Source organism: Elephas maximus, chromosome 10, assembly GCF_024166365.1.
Source record: "Elephas maximus indicus isolate mEleMax1 chromosome 10, mEleMax1 primary haplotype, whole genome shotgun sequence".
Classification (NCBI taxonomy): domain Eukaryota; kingdom Metazoa; phylum Chordata; class Mammalia; order Proboscidea; family Elephantidae; genus Elephas; species Elephas maximus.
This window is the reverse complement of record NC_064828.1, coordinates 6,885,854-6,902,016: the sequence shown is the minus strand read 5'-3', so window position 1 is coordinate 6,902,016 and position 16,163 is coordinate 6,885,854. Positions and strand designations below refer to the sequence as shown.

At 45.2% G+C, this 16,163-nt stretch overlaps 1 protein-coding gene across 3 annotated transcripts in view; it reads right to left on the bottom strand.

Annotated features, from left to right (window-relative positions):
• FBN1 (fibrillin 1) overlaps nt 1–15,696 on the bottom strand; it is a 298,816-nt gene extending 283,120 nt beyond the window's left edge. For all 3 annotated transcript variants that reach the window (XM_049898546.1, XM_049898545.1, XM_049898544.1), the window contains exons 1-2: nt 15,612–15,696; nt 14,652–14,996 (exon numbers count right to left, since the gene is read on the bottom strand). In XM_049898546.1, coding sequence (XP_049754503.1) covers nt 14,652–14,815 — 164 coding nt within the window. In that variant the 5' untranslated portion in view covers nt 14,816–14,996; nt 15,612–15,696. The remainder of the gene's footprint in view (nt 1–14,651; nt 14,997–15,611) is intronic.
• Between the last annotated feature and the right edge of the window lie 467 nt (nt 15,697–16,163).

Here is a 16,163-nt window from a genome sequence, read left to right as displayed (position 1 = left end):
AAGTGTGAACAATCTCTTAAAACCACCAAGCCCAAACCCATTGCCATCGAGCTGATACCGACTCATGGCAACCCTACAGGACTGTAGGACTGCAGGACTGCCCCATGGTTTCCAAGACTGTAAATCTTTATGGAAGCAGGCTGCCACATCTTTCTCCTGTGGAGCTGCTGGTGGCTTCAATCTGCTGTTCTTTCAGTTAGCAGCTGAGATCTTTAACCACCGAGCCACTCAGGGGTCCTTCCCAGCAACACATTTCTACTTAAGTGGGGCTTGGCCACCCTGTGACTCAGCTTCCGCACCTGTGAAGTGGACAAGAAAATAATCACCTGGAACAGCACTTCTTAATGAGCATCCTCCAGTCCTTGGTTTCAGATCTACAAATTCTGAATGTCTGACCCACTAAAACTCTAATTTGTAATAGTTTTGTAAAGACGGCCCTTTTAGCTACTCGAGATCCGAGTCATGATTTCACTTGCGAAAAGAACATTTTAGAGTAAGAAGGGCCTTTAAGAGGTATTCCTCAAAGGCACAAATCTATTACAGTCTGATCACACAGTCTTCTAAATTAGCACTAAATGGCTGGGGGATAGGTAATAAATGGTTATCCAAGGGGTGAAGGGGTGTGGAGTACACCCAACTTTATATATACATAGGTGCATAATAACTGCACCAAAATTACATATAGATAGGTGCATAATAAGTGACAGATTGACCTTTCTACTGCATTCCTTTAAATCTTTTTTTTATTGTTGTAAAAATATAAAGAACACCACATTTGCCAGTTCAACACTTTATTTTTCACATGTACAATTCAATAAAACCAATTACATCATGATGTAAGTGTTTTTACAGAAACGTTTTCTGGCATCTGAGTGTCTATCTCTCTTCCTATGCCACCAATCTCCTCCAAAAGCCCTCTGTCCCTTGAAGGGTCCTGTTCAGCCACAGGTCACCTAGTGCCAAATGCTGCTCAGAGTGAGGGAGCTGTCACCAGATGGGGCGCTTGCTCTGTCCAGCCCAGGTCACTAGCTGACAGGGCTCTTCCTTTCAAAACTTTCCCCTAACTCCTGGCTCCTCCCTCTCTCAGCCTTTTTCCTCCCTGTCCCTAACAAAAACCGCATTTCTGTTTTTCTCTTTGAACATCCCAAGACCTCCAGGTAAAAATTTTATATTTTACTTAGGATTTATGTATTTTTCTTAGTGTTTTCATCCTTATTTGGCATCCCTGTTCTCCCTATTTTATATGTGGCCCTGCTTATAAAGTTACTCAGAAAAAAAAGAAGAAGAAAAGACAAAGAAGGATGAGGCGAGACAAACAAAACAAAACAACAAACAAAAAGCTGCCTCTGGAACACATTACTTACTAGAGCTATTACCAATCTTCAACTCAAAACCACGAAACTTAACAGCCGACATAACGTGCCCACAGGGCCAACATAAATCCTGTCTCCCAACAGCGACATCATGAAATGGTTGCACCATATTTGGACTTAGATGTGTTTGGATACTTATATTTGAATGTAAGTATGACTGATGGTCTAGGAATTCACAACCCTTGAAAACACTGAACCAAATCACTTGTCTAATGGAACAGTTCCCCCAATCTGAGCCTGCTAGCTGTCTGGAATACATCTTTGGCTAGGCACGGTGGTGATAGAGAATTCTCCTCTCTCCCTTCCACCTCTGAGGGGGCTGGATAAATAGAGTCGGTGATAACTTCAACAAAAGATAGTCACTTAAGTTGAGAGTCACAAGAAACTTAAAGCCAGGATGTGATACAGAATCAGGCCTCCACAATCTAAATTTAACAATATTCCTAATCCGAGTTTATTCTATTAACACAGCGCTATCCCATTTATTTGGAGTCCTTGGGTGGTGCAAACATCAGTCTCAACTGCTAACCAAAAGATTGGGGGTTCGAGTCCACCTAGAGGCGCCTGAGAAGAAAGGCCCGGAGACCTACTTTGAAAAATCAGCCATTGAAAACCCTATGGAGCACAGTACTACTCTGACACACATGGGGTTGCCATGTGTATTATTATAAAGTAATAGATTTAAGCTCTTTACAATATCAATTCTATTGCTAATTTCACACCTATTTTTATGCATTAATTATAACTCCTGATTCAAAAAAAAATCCATATAGAAAGAAGGCAAAACATACCAATTACCTAAGCTAATAAATTAGTGTGGTTGTACACTAAATTTGTCCCAGAGTGTCTTATAAGCTAAAGGAAACAAAACATGCCAGTTTATTAAAAACTATAATCTTATTCCACCCCCCACCTATCAGTTTGTTGTACCATGATAGCTTCTGCGTTGTTGTGATACTAAAGCTGTGGCCACCAGTATTTCAAACACCAGCAGGGTCACCCACAGTGGACAGCTTTCAGTGGAGCTTCTAGACTAAGACAGACTAAGAAGATCTAGCAATCTACTTCCAAAAATTAGCCAGTGAAAAACCTACGGATCACAAGAGAACGCTGTCCGACTCATTTGCTTTGGACGCATTACCAGGAAGGATCACATCATGTTTGGCCAAGCAGCGGGCCCACGAGAGCACGGGAGGACCTCCGTGAGAAGGATCTGCACACTAACCTCAACGATGGACTCCAGCAGCTGGCGACTGGGAGGAATACAGAGGGTGGAGCCACGAACATTTCGTTCTGTAGAGTTATTATACACCCTTACCTGGGATTGCCACGAGTCAGAGTCGACTCAATGGCATCTAACAACAATAACAATAATCTTATTCCTGGGCTTGGTGACATATTCATATGCGGAGCTGTGGACAAGTTATGAACAATGCCCTTACCATTGGTCTAACAGAATATGCAGACACATTATTTATGAAGCATTTTTCATTTTAAGTTCCCAGCACCAAAATACAGAGAAGAATCCTGGGTGGGGAAGCCAATTAAATTTGATCAAGTTAGAACTAAAATCTAAAACATCAGGTTATCCTTCACAAAGATCCTCTGCCTCACTGTAGTAGCCAGTCTTCAAAGATGGCCCCCAACAATGTCTCCCTCCCTGTATGCATCGCTGCTCCTCACTTCAAGAGGTGAACATCACTTTGGAGCTCTTGGAATCCTGAGCTGCCAGGTAAAAAGTCTGGCTGGCGAGACCATGTGAAGACAGAGATGATCTGAGATTCAGCGAAGGCAAGCCAGCCAACTTTGAGAACAGAGATCACAAACAGATGAGCCCACTCCAGCCATTCCAGCCAGCCTCCAAGCCATTCAAGTGGGGATAAGGCCAGCATGTGGGGTCAGAGCCTGTGAATCGTGTGTCAGGAGGCTGGTGTTCACGCTCCAATACAGCAGACACTCACCCTGCGCAAGGCCTGGTCATTGCACCTGGACTCAGTTTCCCTGTTTGAAAAACCACACTTCATTGCACCATCCCAGCAGGAGACAGCAGGGGAGACAGCACTAAAATCCGGAAGGCCCTGAGCACAGCCAGACAAGTGGCTCTTTCTTTCCTTCATTCCCCTCCTCCACTCGTCCATTTAGATAAACCACACCAAAGGGAAAAGGGCTGCAGGCGCCAGTCCAGGGTCACAGCACCAGACACGCACGAGAAGAAGTCATATTGCTCATTCCGGCCCCAACGGCATCGTGAGGATCAGAGACAAGATTCACTGCTGTTCCCTGTCTAAATTTCTGACCCACAGAATCATGAGGAATAATAAAATTATTGTTGTTTTATGCCGCTAAGTTTAGGGTAATTTGTTAATTAGATAACCAAAAACACTCACAAATGAAAATAGTTTGTTTTGCAGTAGTAAAGAAACTACCAACGATTTTGTTTTTATTTAGTTTTTCATTAACGGTGCTATATTAGCCAGTGAAAACCCTATGGATCACAACAGTCTGATCCACCACCGATCACAGGGATGACACAGGACCTGGCGGCATTTCATTCCATTGTGCATGGGGTCACCATGAGTCGATAGTAGCTGAAAGCAAACAACAACAACGTTTTCATGTCTGATAAGCTGTAATGCGTATGGAGATGGATATTGTTATTTGCCTATCCAGCTTCCAATCTCTCTCCCTATTTCCTCAGAAAACTCCCCATTTGGTTTAGGAATCCATCTCTTGCCTATGCAATCATGTGCCTCAGGGGCAGTTGATCACTCCCTCAGCTCCTGGGGGAACTAGGACTGGCCGAAGGGTTAGCCCACCTATCAGCCTTGTGAGGGCTTGGTTCCTAACAGGGAAGAGATGACTCTAGTTCTAAAGTAAAGGAAGAGACTTCCGAAGGCTTCTGGAAAAGTTCTTCCTCACTCTCCTCAGCCAGACATGAAGCAGGATGCATGGGACCCTAAATGCTAGTGGCAGCCATCTTGTGGCCACAGGACCTAGCAGTCCTTGTTCAAGATCAAGCTCTCTGGAAAAGCCTGGACTCCGTATCTACATGCTGCCTGTACTTGGCAAAATTCAAGTGCTTGTGAGGTTACGCTGCTCATTTTGTTATCATGTAGCTTGCTATTCTTCTTTTACACAGGTGGTGAGAAATAATCACAGAAAGTTCCTGAAATACACAATCTTTATTAACATAACCTTGAAATAGGAAACTTTACTTGTAAGAAAGTGTAAAATAGTCAGAAAGAAAATGCCTCATTTTCACAAAAATACCTAAACTACTGTCCTCTGTTTTCAGGAAGCTTTTCTTCAAAGGTGTCAGAGTTCACTACAGTATTTCCAGTAATCCACAGGAAGCTAAACGAACAGCCATTGAAACCAGAATCTGAGGGCTGGACATGAATCTGAAGAGAGATTATTTAATACAGCCTCCTTATTTTACAGATGAGAGAATGGAGACCCATAGAGATTAACTTACTGGTCTGAGGTCATGCATTTTATTAGCTGCGAAGCCACAATTAGAATCATGATTTTCTTATCCAAACTCAACTTGTCAAAAGCTAAATTCATTTTCTCCTTTGCCCCCACTATTTTTCTCTCTGCCCTATGATTCTCCTAGAATCTCATATGCACTCAGCCCAGAGTATTTTTCAACATCGCCTTCCAATTCACTCCTTCTCTTTCTCTGACAACCACACCCCTAGGTGACCAGGACAGTCTCCCTTCTGCACCTGCCACTGGATCATCTAAGCCAGCCTGCCTTTCCTGCCACCTCTGTTCACGGCACCTCCACTTTCCTGGCGTTTAAAGCATGAACGATGGAAGCACCCTAGGTGCCTCCTCCCCTCTGCCTCTCAAACCAAGTGATCAGACGCTGCCCATGTTGCTTCGTGAACACCTCTGGGTGTGTTCCCCCTTCTTCACTACTCCATTGCCTTTGCTCAAGGCATCACCTTGACATCTGTATTAGCTTCCCAAGTCTCCCTGCCTCTAGTCTTCCTAGTCTCTAAACCAGACACCCATCACACCTCAGCCACAGTGGCAAAATCTGATCATGTTCCGGTCTTAGAACCCTTGAATAGCCCCCATCCTCACCATTTGCAACAACAAGAGAGTAACTTCATGTCTCTTCGTCTCTCATGTCCCTGACAATGTCACTGTCCATGTACAGCCACACAAGTTTGCCTACCGCACAACTCCAGGGAGCACTAGTTTCATAGACTACACTACAAATGGTGCCCCTTGGAGACCTGCCCAAAGTCTGTGAGTCCAAACACTTCATATCCTTTCCATGTCTTTTCACTCAAATTTTTCCTGTATTTCTCTCCTATGCCTCTTCCAAACTCCAATTTTTATAATTAACCTCACCCAGTCAACCAGTGGAACCCTGGTGGTACAGTGGTTAAGAGCTCAGGCTGCTAACCAAAAGGTCGACAGTTCAAATCCACCAACCACTGTTTGATGAAAATTGGTCAATCAAACAAAAATTATTTATTGAACACTTACCATGTGCTCACTCCCTAGGGATAAAGTGGTAAATAAATAAGATCCCTGCTTCCAAGGAGCTCTCAGTCTTAGCAGATAGTCACTTACCATGTAGACCAGGGGTCGGCAAACTTTTTCTGCAAAGGGCCAAACAATAAATATTTTGACTTTTTGGGCCATATGGTCTCTGTCACAACTACTCCGCTCTGTCACTCCAGTGTGAAACAGTCATAAATAATACAGAAACAAATGGACATGGCTGTGTTCCAATAAAGCTTTATTTACAAAAACAGGCAGCCGCAGGCGGAGGCAAGGCTCCCAACCACTTCATCCCAGATCAAACCCCTGCCGAGAATTTGCATTTCTAACAAGTTTCCTGCTGATAATTTGCATTTCTACCCCAGATATACCGAATCATTTTAACGAGATCCGCCAGGTGATTCTTATGCATAACTTCCTAGGAACTTGTTAGAAATGTCAGTTCTCAGCAGGGGTTCAAACCAGAAGGAACCAGTCTGAAGCCCTGGCTGGAGGTAGTTTACCAAACCCTGCTGAACTTTCACTGTGAGGTCTGTTCTAATTAATACTATTCCCACGCCGATGTGTCCCTTGGGTTGTAACTGCATCCGCCTTCAGTAAAGGTTAAGTCTTTCCCCACAGGAAAGGTGGGGGAGGACTCTGGGAAGACGAAGGTACCAAGGCTATGGCAGGAGGAGACAAACTCCACAACTATTAGATTACTATAACGAGAAGCAGTAAAATAACGTTACTTAAGAGCCTCAACTATAAAGCCAGGTCTCCCAGCTCTACCTCTTACGAGTTCACATCCCTGTGGTAATAAACTCTCCTCAGCTTCCTCACTGGTTAAATTAGGCAAATAGGTGCTAGTTACCGTCATAAAGGAGTTACATATTAAATGAATTAATATACAGAAAGTGGAATAGCAAATGATACATCAGAGCTTGCTATTCTTTATCATTCATGCTGTAACTTAATATAAAATTCGCTCTGAACTTACAGGCAGCCCAGGTAAAAGAGGAAGCAGAATTAAATAACACATTTTTTACTGGTAATAGACTTGCGACTTATACTAATTTGTCGGGAAAGATAAACATCTCTTGTTACTTTATTCTGAGAGAAATTTCTCACGTGGGACATGAGAGCAAGGGATCCTGAATGCCACCATGAGCAACACACTCAGCTCAGAGCCTCAAGCAACGCAGAAGGAGGGCGGCTGGGACGGTGCCCTGCTGCTGCTGCTGTTAGGTGCCGCGGGTTTGATTTTGACAGAGCAGCCCCATGTGACAGAGTAGAGCTGCCCCATGGGGTTTCCTAGGCTGTAATCTTTACTGGAGCAGATTGCCAAGTCTTTCTCCTTCTGAGCCCCTGGGTGGGTTTGAACTGTCAACCTTTTGGTTAGCCAAGGGCTTAACCCTTGTACCACCAGGGCTCCTTAAATTCAAGGAATAATATATGTGCCACCCACAGTCCTCCAGCCCTGACATTCTGTGATTCTGTGTTTTATTATTGCCTTTGCAGAAATGGTAGAGAAAGCTTATCACTAAATATCACCATCTGATCAACAATATCTGGGATTTATACCCTAGCACAAAGAAATACTATGAATTTTTTAAGTGGAATTTTTCTGATGCCTTAGAGTCCTGTATTTTTGTTCAATGGGATGAAAAACCAAAACCATAATTAAAATTAATGAAGAAATTTTAACGTTAAGAATTTGTTTTTAGATCTTAACCTCGGTGTACCTCAGCTCTCAACCGCAAATGGAGCTAATAAGCAGACCCACCTTATAGCAATGTTGTGTAAGTTAAATGAGTTAACTAAACTGTAAACTTTAATGTAAAGCACAACAGTGCCTGGCACATACACGTTAGCTAAACCTTAGCTACCACTCCTATTATTGTTATTATTATTTGTTTTTACTTAATACTAGACTCCCACACCTACTAAATGTTAAGACCCTCCAGGCTGTGGGCTGTAACACCGCTGGCATTCCACAGAGCCAAGTGCAGGGCGGCATTCAATCAAGGCTTACTGAAGAAATGAACTCTTTGAAACCCCATCTCATAATAAGTTGGTGTTAAAACCCTTATGATAGGAAGGACAACACTCAATACATGGAAGGTCAGCTCAACTGGACTGGACCAAAAGCAAAGAAGTTTCCAGGATAAAATGAATGCTTCAAAGGTCAGCGGAGCAAGGGCGGGGGTTTGGGGACCATGGTTTAAGGGGACTTCTAAGTCAATTGGCAAAATAATTCTATTATGAAAACATTCTGCATCCCACTTTGAAATGTGGCGTCTGGGGTCTTAAATGCTAACAAGCGGCCATCTAAGATGCATCAATGGGTCTCAACCCACCTGGAGCAAAGGAGAATGAAGAACACTAAGGTCACACGATAACTAAGAGCCCAAGAGACAGAAAGGGCCACATGAACCAGAGACCTACATCATCCTGAGACCAGAAGAACTAGTTGGTGCCCGGCCACAATCGATGACTGCCCTGACAGGGAGCACAACAGAGAACCCCTGAGGGAGCAGGAGATCAGTGGGATGCAGACCCCAAATTCTCATAAAAAGACCAGACTTAACGGTCTGACTGAGACTAGAGGAATCCCGGCGTTCATGGACCCCAAACCTTCTGATGGCACAGGACAGGAACCATTCCCGAAGACAACTCATCAGACATGAAAGGGACTGGACAGTGGGTAGGAGAGAGACGCTGATGAAGAGTGAGCTAATTATATCAGGTGGACACTTGAGACTGCGTTGGCATCTCCTGTCTGGAGGGTGGATGGGAGGATAGAGAGAGTGGGAAGCTGGCAAAATTGTCACGAAAGGAGAGACTGGAAGGGCTGACTCATTAGGGGGAGAGCAAGTGGGAGTACGGAGTAAGGTGTATATAAACTTATATGTGACAGACTGACTTGATTTGTAAACGTTCACTTGAAGATCAATAAAAGTTAATTATAATAAAAAAAAAAAAACCCTTATGATAGGATTCTTGTCTTTGATGATTTTACGACCTAACGAGGAAGTCAAGTTTAACAATCTTGAAACACTGAACTCTCCTGTGCCTGGTGTGTAACTCAGAAATAACCAGCGGCCTTTGAGCTGACGGGGACTCCTGGAGGCCCTGCGCGTGTCGGGGTAGAACTGGCTCCGCAGGGTTTTCAGTGGCTGACTTTTCAGAAGCAGACCACCAGGCCTTTCTTCTGCAGCACCTCCGGGTGGATTCGAACCTTTAGCCTTTCAGTTAGCAGCTTAACACTCGCACCACCCGGGGTCTATGGCATATAACTCAGGCCTGATAGATTATGGATTTCAGCTTTCTCATCGCTTTAATGTAAAATTTAGTAAGTTGCTTGAATAGGCCCATCTGCCGGGTTAGTTTCTAGAAACAAAGAAAGTGTTAGTATAGTTTATTTCTCTTTCAAGAAAAAATTTTTAACATCTTGTTTTCACATTGAAAATGAAAACTAAAATTCTTAAATTCTTAGGCTAGTTGTTTGGCTTACTGTAAAAAATTAAATAAATAAATACTGCATGAATACACTAATAATTTAATTCATATTTCGCTTGATTAGAATCATCTTTCTAAGTATTTGCTACACAAGGCAACAAAGGAACATTTCAATATTCTTTAAAATTCCGAATAAGCTTGGAGGGATACCAATACTTCCATTTTCACCCAACTTCACCTCATTTCACTATAGGTCTGACATGTTTTAATTAATTTGCAATACCAACAACTTATACATTTTTTTTTTATACATTTTGGGGGAAAAACTCCTATATCTTAAATGTTACAAAATGGATCACATAAAAATATTTTGTCTCTACCTTTTCTGTATCAAATGTAGAATTGCTGAAAACTTCTATTTAAGAATATAGGTTTTTGTTTTTTTTTTTAAGGTGTCCCAATATTAGCTTAAGCTTTTGAATAAGTGCGAAGATAAACGATACCAGCACAGAAATCATTTCCCCATACTTAATCATTAGCCCATCTGACTTCAGATGAAGTCTTAAGGTCCTCTTGGTAAAGTAAATGGACTTTATAAACCCTACAAAACTTTTTCTGTGTTCCCTGTTAAAGTTCTTTATTTTAACAACAGACTTCTATGTAATTAATCCCTCAGAGTTTGCCACCACGTAATCTACTCTGTGTACGAACTATTCCATGTGTATTTTTCTGGTAACAAGACCTCTGGAAAAAACAAACAAATAAACAAAGACCAAAAGCAACCACGCACAAGGGGATGAATTGTATGAAATACCACGAGTCTCATTTATCTATGAACCAGGCAACCAGGACAGCAGTTTTCAATCCATCTTACCAAAAATCTGGGAAAACGGGTTTCACTGTGAAAAAAAAAGCTTTCCTTTTGACAGGAAACTGTAATATTTCCTTATTTGGGAGCTCAAGCAATAAGGCAATCATAAATAAATGATGCATAACTAGTGCTGTTCAAGTAGAGAGTTTTTTTTTTTTAAGATTGGACTGCTTCCCATACTTTTTGCCTAATCCCAGAAGTTCAAAAATGAGCTGAGAAAAATTCTTGTGAACTGAAATTCAAACAAAGCAAGGGTTTTATTTTTTTCTTATACTCATTTCATACACGTTAAGCAATGTCCAGGCAAAGGAAAACTACTGTGTATTTATTATTTGAAAAGTATTTTAGAAACTTTCAAAACTTTCATTTTAAAATCGAGCAAAACCCAAGTTTTGCAGGGTGAATGGGGGCCACACTCATTCCATAAAAAAGGATTTCCTGCAATAATAGAAACTGGCATTTTACTCTAAGAAAACAGCGAAATCTGGGAAGAAACTTGAGGATGCCTGAATTTCCACTGTGGAACAACTTCTGCTGCCCAGTGGGGAGACAGAAAAAAGACAAAAAACAACACACTTGCAGTGGGATGAAAGGAAAGGCAGACAAGCTAGGACTGCACACCTAGAGAGGGGAAACTAGCGGGTCGCCAGCCTGGGGAGAGGACACTGACAGGAGAAGGGTACATATCCCAGGACGGCCCAGGCACACGTCACAGTCACCTGCTGCATCAGAGACAGACCAGGCGGTGTCTGCGTGTGTCTGCGGGGAAAGGAGATCAGAGCCCAGCAGACAGGCAGGAAACACAGGGAGGTGCTGGAAGTTGCTGCCACCAGCTGGGCATCGGGCGACTCTGGGGTGACGGATCACCTGCACTTCATAAACTCTGCATTTCCATCAATACGGTAAACAGGTTTGACTCAACTCAACCAGGCTAATTTTGAAGCTGGTAACATTTTAACTAGCAGAAACAGAAATTTTAAGCAATATCTGGAAAATGTAATACATAACTGCTTTTCCTGGTGATTTATACACAGGGGCAAGGTTAAAAGACTTACTCATACGAGACTGTAATGGCAATAAGCAGAGAAAACAAACTTTAAATGCTATTCAAATTTAATATCAGAATTTGTGTTTGCTTAAATCTATGGAAAAACCTTTGACTCAATCATTTCTATTTTTATTAATTTACACCACATATAAACTTGCACATGCATACACACAGATTTGCAGAGGAATGTCCGTAATAGCAAAAGATGAAATATAATTTTAATATCCATCATTAAGGAACCACATCATGGGCTTCTATACACCAGAAAAATGCATGAGGTATATCCATACGGGTTTATATATGGTGCACTAAAGATATATAAAAACTTCTGTACAGCACATTCCATACATTTTACACATAATACGTTATATACAGTATCACATATCAATAACCAAACAAAAACTCATTGCTGTCAAGTCAATTCCAACTCATAGCAACCCTATAGGACGGAGAACTGCCCCATAGAGTTTCCAAGGAGTGCCTAGTGGATTCAAACTGCCAACCTTTTGATTATCAGCCGTAGCATTTATCCACACCACCAGGATTTCCATTCACATATCAGTATCACATATTAAAAAGGATACATACACATAGAATGTTTCTGGAAAAATACACAGACCGGTTTCTGAGATGTAGAGACTGGGTGGGGAGAAAATATTCTTAATTGTGTATCCTCTGAAACAATTAGAATTATATATATAAAGATAACACGAGAGTTAGGAAAACTTTAATTACTATTCTGTTCATATCACATTTTAAAGAAGCCCTTATAAAAATAGTTTGCAATAGGGTAAAGTCAGTGTTAAGGAGCCCAGTGGCGCAACAGTTAAGCACACAGCTACTAACCAAAAGGTTGGCAGTTTGAGCCTAGGGAGAAAGACCTGGCAATCTGCTCCTGTAAAGATTACCGTCTAGAAAACCCTATGGGGCAGTTCTAGTACTTCACATGGGGTCGCTATGAGTCGAAATTGATTCGACGGCCCACTAACAAAGTAGTGTTAGGGATCAAATACTAAGAGAGATGTCTGTCTATAATCACAAAAAAAGTAAAACCCAGCAGGAATAAATGCTAATAGAAGCAGAAGCGTGGACATCCTGTTAAGCAATGAAGTAAAACTTAGTTTCTGTTTTCACACTGGGTCTGTGTCTCCCGAGGAAACAGGCTGGTTGGTGACTGCACACAGAGATGAGACAAACGTTGGCCATGCCGACTACCTCCCCACAGACACTCATCCACGGAAGTAAGCCCCTCATTTCCTCCTTCACTACAGGAACCATGCATTCAGCCACAGATATTAAGATAATGTATAAAAACCAAACCCGTTGCCGTTGAATCGATTCTGACTCATAGCGACCCTACAGGACAGGAGACAGAGGACAGAGTAGAACTGCCCCATAGGGTTTCCAAGGAACGACAGTGGATTCAAACCGCCGACCTTGAGGTTAGCAGCGGTAGCTCTTACCCGCTGCACCACTAGAGCTCCATTAAAGGTGAAGCTAGTCAAGTATGGTTGGGGGTGAGAGACAATGTTAAACAGTTTAACAATAACCCACAATCCTTGGACCAACTATCAGAAATATATTTTTGAAAGAAAGATGCTGGACTAAATCAGGTCACTTTGAGAATGTATGAAAATCAGAGTTTCAGCCCATTTATTAAATTTGCCACGCCTGGGCAGGCTTACCACGATAAGCAAATTTCCTTTCCAAAATTGCCAGAATCCTAGATTTATTTTCAACAAAGGCCAAGATGGAACCAAATTAATCAAACAGCTTCCTGGGGTCAGAAAATCATGCACATTTTACCTCAGCCTAAGCGCCTTGGCTCTGACCATCATCTCGTCCCTAGTCCAGCCTTTTGCTGTTGTTAGTTGCCACCAAGTCGACTCTGACTCACGAAGGGAGGTCCTGTGTGTGCGGAGGATTCTCAAGGCTGTGACCTTCGGAAGCAGGTCGCCCAGCCTGTCTTCCAAGGCCCTCTGGGTAGGTGTGAACCACCAATCTTTGGGCTAGGAGTCCCTAACTGTCCGTGCCACCCAAGGATCCTAGTCCAGACTAGGACTCAAAAAAGCTGGTCAGTTGAGTTTACTGCACTTTTTTTCCCAGCACCTACGCCACAAAAAAAAAAAAAAAAAAAAACACTGAAACCCACTGCTGTTGAGTGGATTTTGACTCGTAGCAGCCCCATTAGGTTTCCAAGGCTATAAATCTCTACGGAAGCACACTGCCACACCTTCTTCCCCTGGAGTGACTAGTGGGTTCAAACAGCTGACCTTTTGGTCAGCAGCCAAGTGTTTTAACCACTGTGGCACCAGGGCTTCTAACTAGGCCACAGAAACACAAATATCACTACCATACGGGCAATTAAAACCACAAAAAGAACACATGAAATGCTGAGCCCCACATCTGGGTGATGCTGTCACTTGGTCACCCAGGTCCATACAACCAACCTACAGAAGCACTGAGGGAAAGAGCAACAGGGAGAGCATAAGAGCATAATAGATGTTCTCTGTATATTTACTGTCTGGGTCCATTTAACAGGCTCCTCCTAGGAGATAAAAAGGGTCATTTACAGTCCATCCTGTTCTCCTATTGAGGCTTGAATCTAATCTTAGACAGATTTCTCTTTCATTCTGAAAAAGTACATTCCTACCCTAGTCTAGGGAACTGACAACGCTTCTAGGTCAACCTCCCCGATTTAAATCTTTCCCCTAGAGACATTTTCTGTAACAGGGGCATGGAAGGTCAACAGAGCATCCAATTGCATGTACACAGCACATACACCACTGGATAAAGCCAGCGGCTTAGCGTCAGCCCCAGCAGCCTTGAGCCACCGTGAAAGGAAAGCTCCGTACAACCAAAAACATAAAGACAGCTGAAAGGCAGTATTGCCCAGAAAATTCAGTCCCTGATTTAAATAAGCATAACTCCGAGGAGAGTCAGCCATTAGCCCCGTGTGTCTTCCCCTTTGACCATCTATCCTTAGGATCCCTTCCTTTCCTTGCTCCCTTACAAACTGAGAGTGCATCAGCAGAGATGCCCACAAGGGAAGTACCTTCCCCCCATACACAACCGGAATTGGCAGGGAGAGAAAGGAACGGGCTTCTCTACTCTCAGGCACAGCTCCTCCCCTTCTTCCTCAAAGAGCCCTTCTCGCCTCCCAAAATTTGCCCAAGATTCCGTTTAACAACGACCTCTCCTCCAGGGCAGAAATCCTTAAGGAGCAACAACTAGGCGAGGACCGGCTAACTCTTGCACCTCTGTTCCAGGCCCCCAGAAGTTCTTGCCAAGGACCCATCTATCTTCAGGAATTGATACTTTCATTTTCTCTGGATGATGGTACTCGGAAGAAGGAAGAGAGGAGACCCACACGAAAGGAGGTGACCCATTCCATTACCCTTTAAGCGCGTCGTGTCCTCCGCCGCCTCTTCTCTTGGCCCGGCTGGCTCTGGTTTCCTTCATGTTCCCAGCCTCCAAATTCACGTCCGCCCCATGGCTCGTGTAGGACGCTAAGAGTACGGTAAATCCCAGGGCGACCTCCAGCAGCCCCCCTCGCCGCATGGTGCCCAGCGGCCGCGGGCTCCCGCCGACTCTTGCTGCGCCCCGGGCTCGGTCCGCGGCCGGCGCTGCGCCCTTAGCGCACCGCGCAGCCGGGGTCCCGCTCTCCCGCCGCCCGCTCCCCGGGCCGGGCTCCTCCCGCCTTCTCCAGGCGCTGCCTCCCACTTCAGGCGGCCCCTGCCAGCTGTAACACAGAGACAAATTCCCGAAACGGGAGAGACATTAAGATCATGGGGATGTTGAAGCCTTGCAGTCCCCATTCTCAAGCCCAACCCGCGCGCTGCCTGCGCGTTAATTTGGGTAGCGAAGACCGTTTGGTCCACAGCTGGCTGAAAAACGCAGGCCCCCGGCGGCGCCGCTCCTGCCGACCCCCCGGCCTCCCGGGCACCGCCCGAATTGCTCGGAGCAAAGTACCCATGTCCCGAACGATCCTAAGCCCCGGGATGAGTTCCCTGGGTTTGTTTTTTTAATGGCACGAATTACGCGCGACGCGCGCTCTGAACGCCCCAGATCCCCAGGCTGTCCTCTCGGCCAAGCCGCCAGGCTGGAAACCCGCCGCGCCGTCCCCGGCCGGCTTCGGGTGCTGCCACCGCCCCCCGAGCATCTGACGCGGAGCCCGGCACCGGGAGCCCGGGGCCAGGAAGCTGTCAGGCAGGGGAGGGCCAGCGCCAGCTGCGGGCGTTCCGGGACGGCCCCTCACCCCAGTCCCTGCCCTCGGCGCAAACGCAAAAGCCTCCGTGGCTGGAGCTCCAACCCCGGTGGCCGCCCGGACCCCAGGCGGGACCCCAGCTGCACCCACTGGAGAGGCGGCGTCTCTGTTCTCGAGGCGGCGGCGGCAGCTGCTTCCCGGTGCTGGCCGCGGCAGCCGCTGCTGTGCGCCACACGCAGCTGTCCCAGCTGTGGCCGCCTGTCCGCTGTGGCACCCACGGTCTCTGCGGCGGCTCCCGCGGCCCCCTCCTCTCCCCACCTCTTCAAGTATCGTCCGCGCAGCGGTTTCTCGCGAGAGAAATGCTTTTTGAAAAAAAAAAAAAGAAAGACCGAAAAAGAAAATGACACCCCCTCCTACATCCCCCCTTCACCACCCCACCCGCCGGCCCCATGCATCCTCCCTTTCCACTCCCCTTTGCCAACCACCGCCTCGGCGCTGGGCCTCCCTCGCTCACTGGATTAGAGCGGTGGGAGGAGGCAGAGGTGATCGGTGCTGCCCGGCCGGGGCTTGGGGTCGACCGTGGAGCCCGCTCTGCGGCTGCGATGTCTACAGCCGAGATCAGCCTCTCCGGTGATCTGGGCAGCCTGGCCAGCGCAGGAAGAGGTGCCACCTGCACCAAGAACGCGCGCTGGAGGCGGCAGC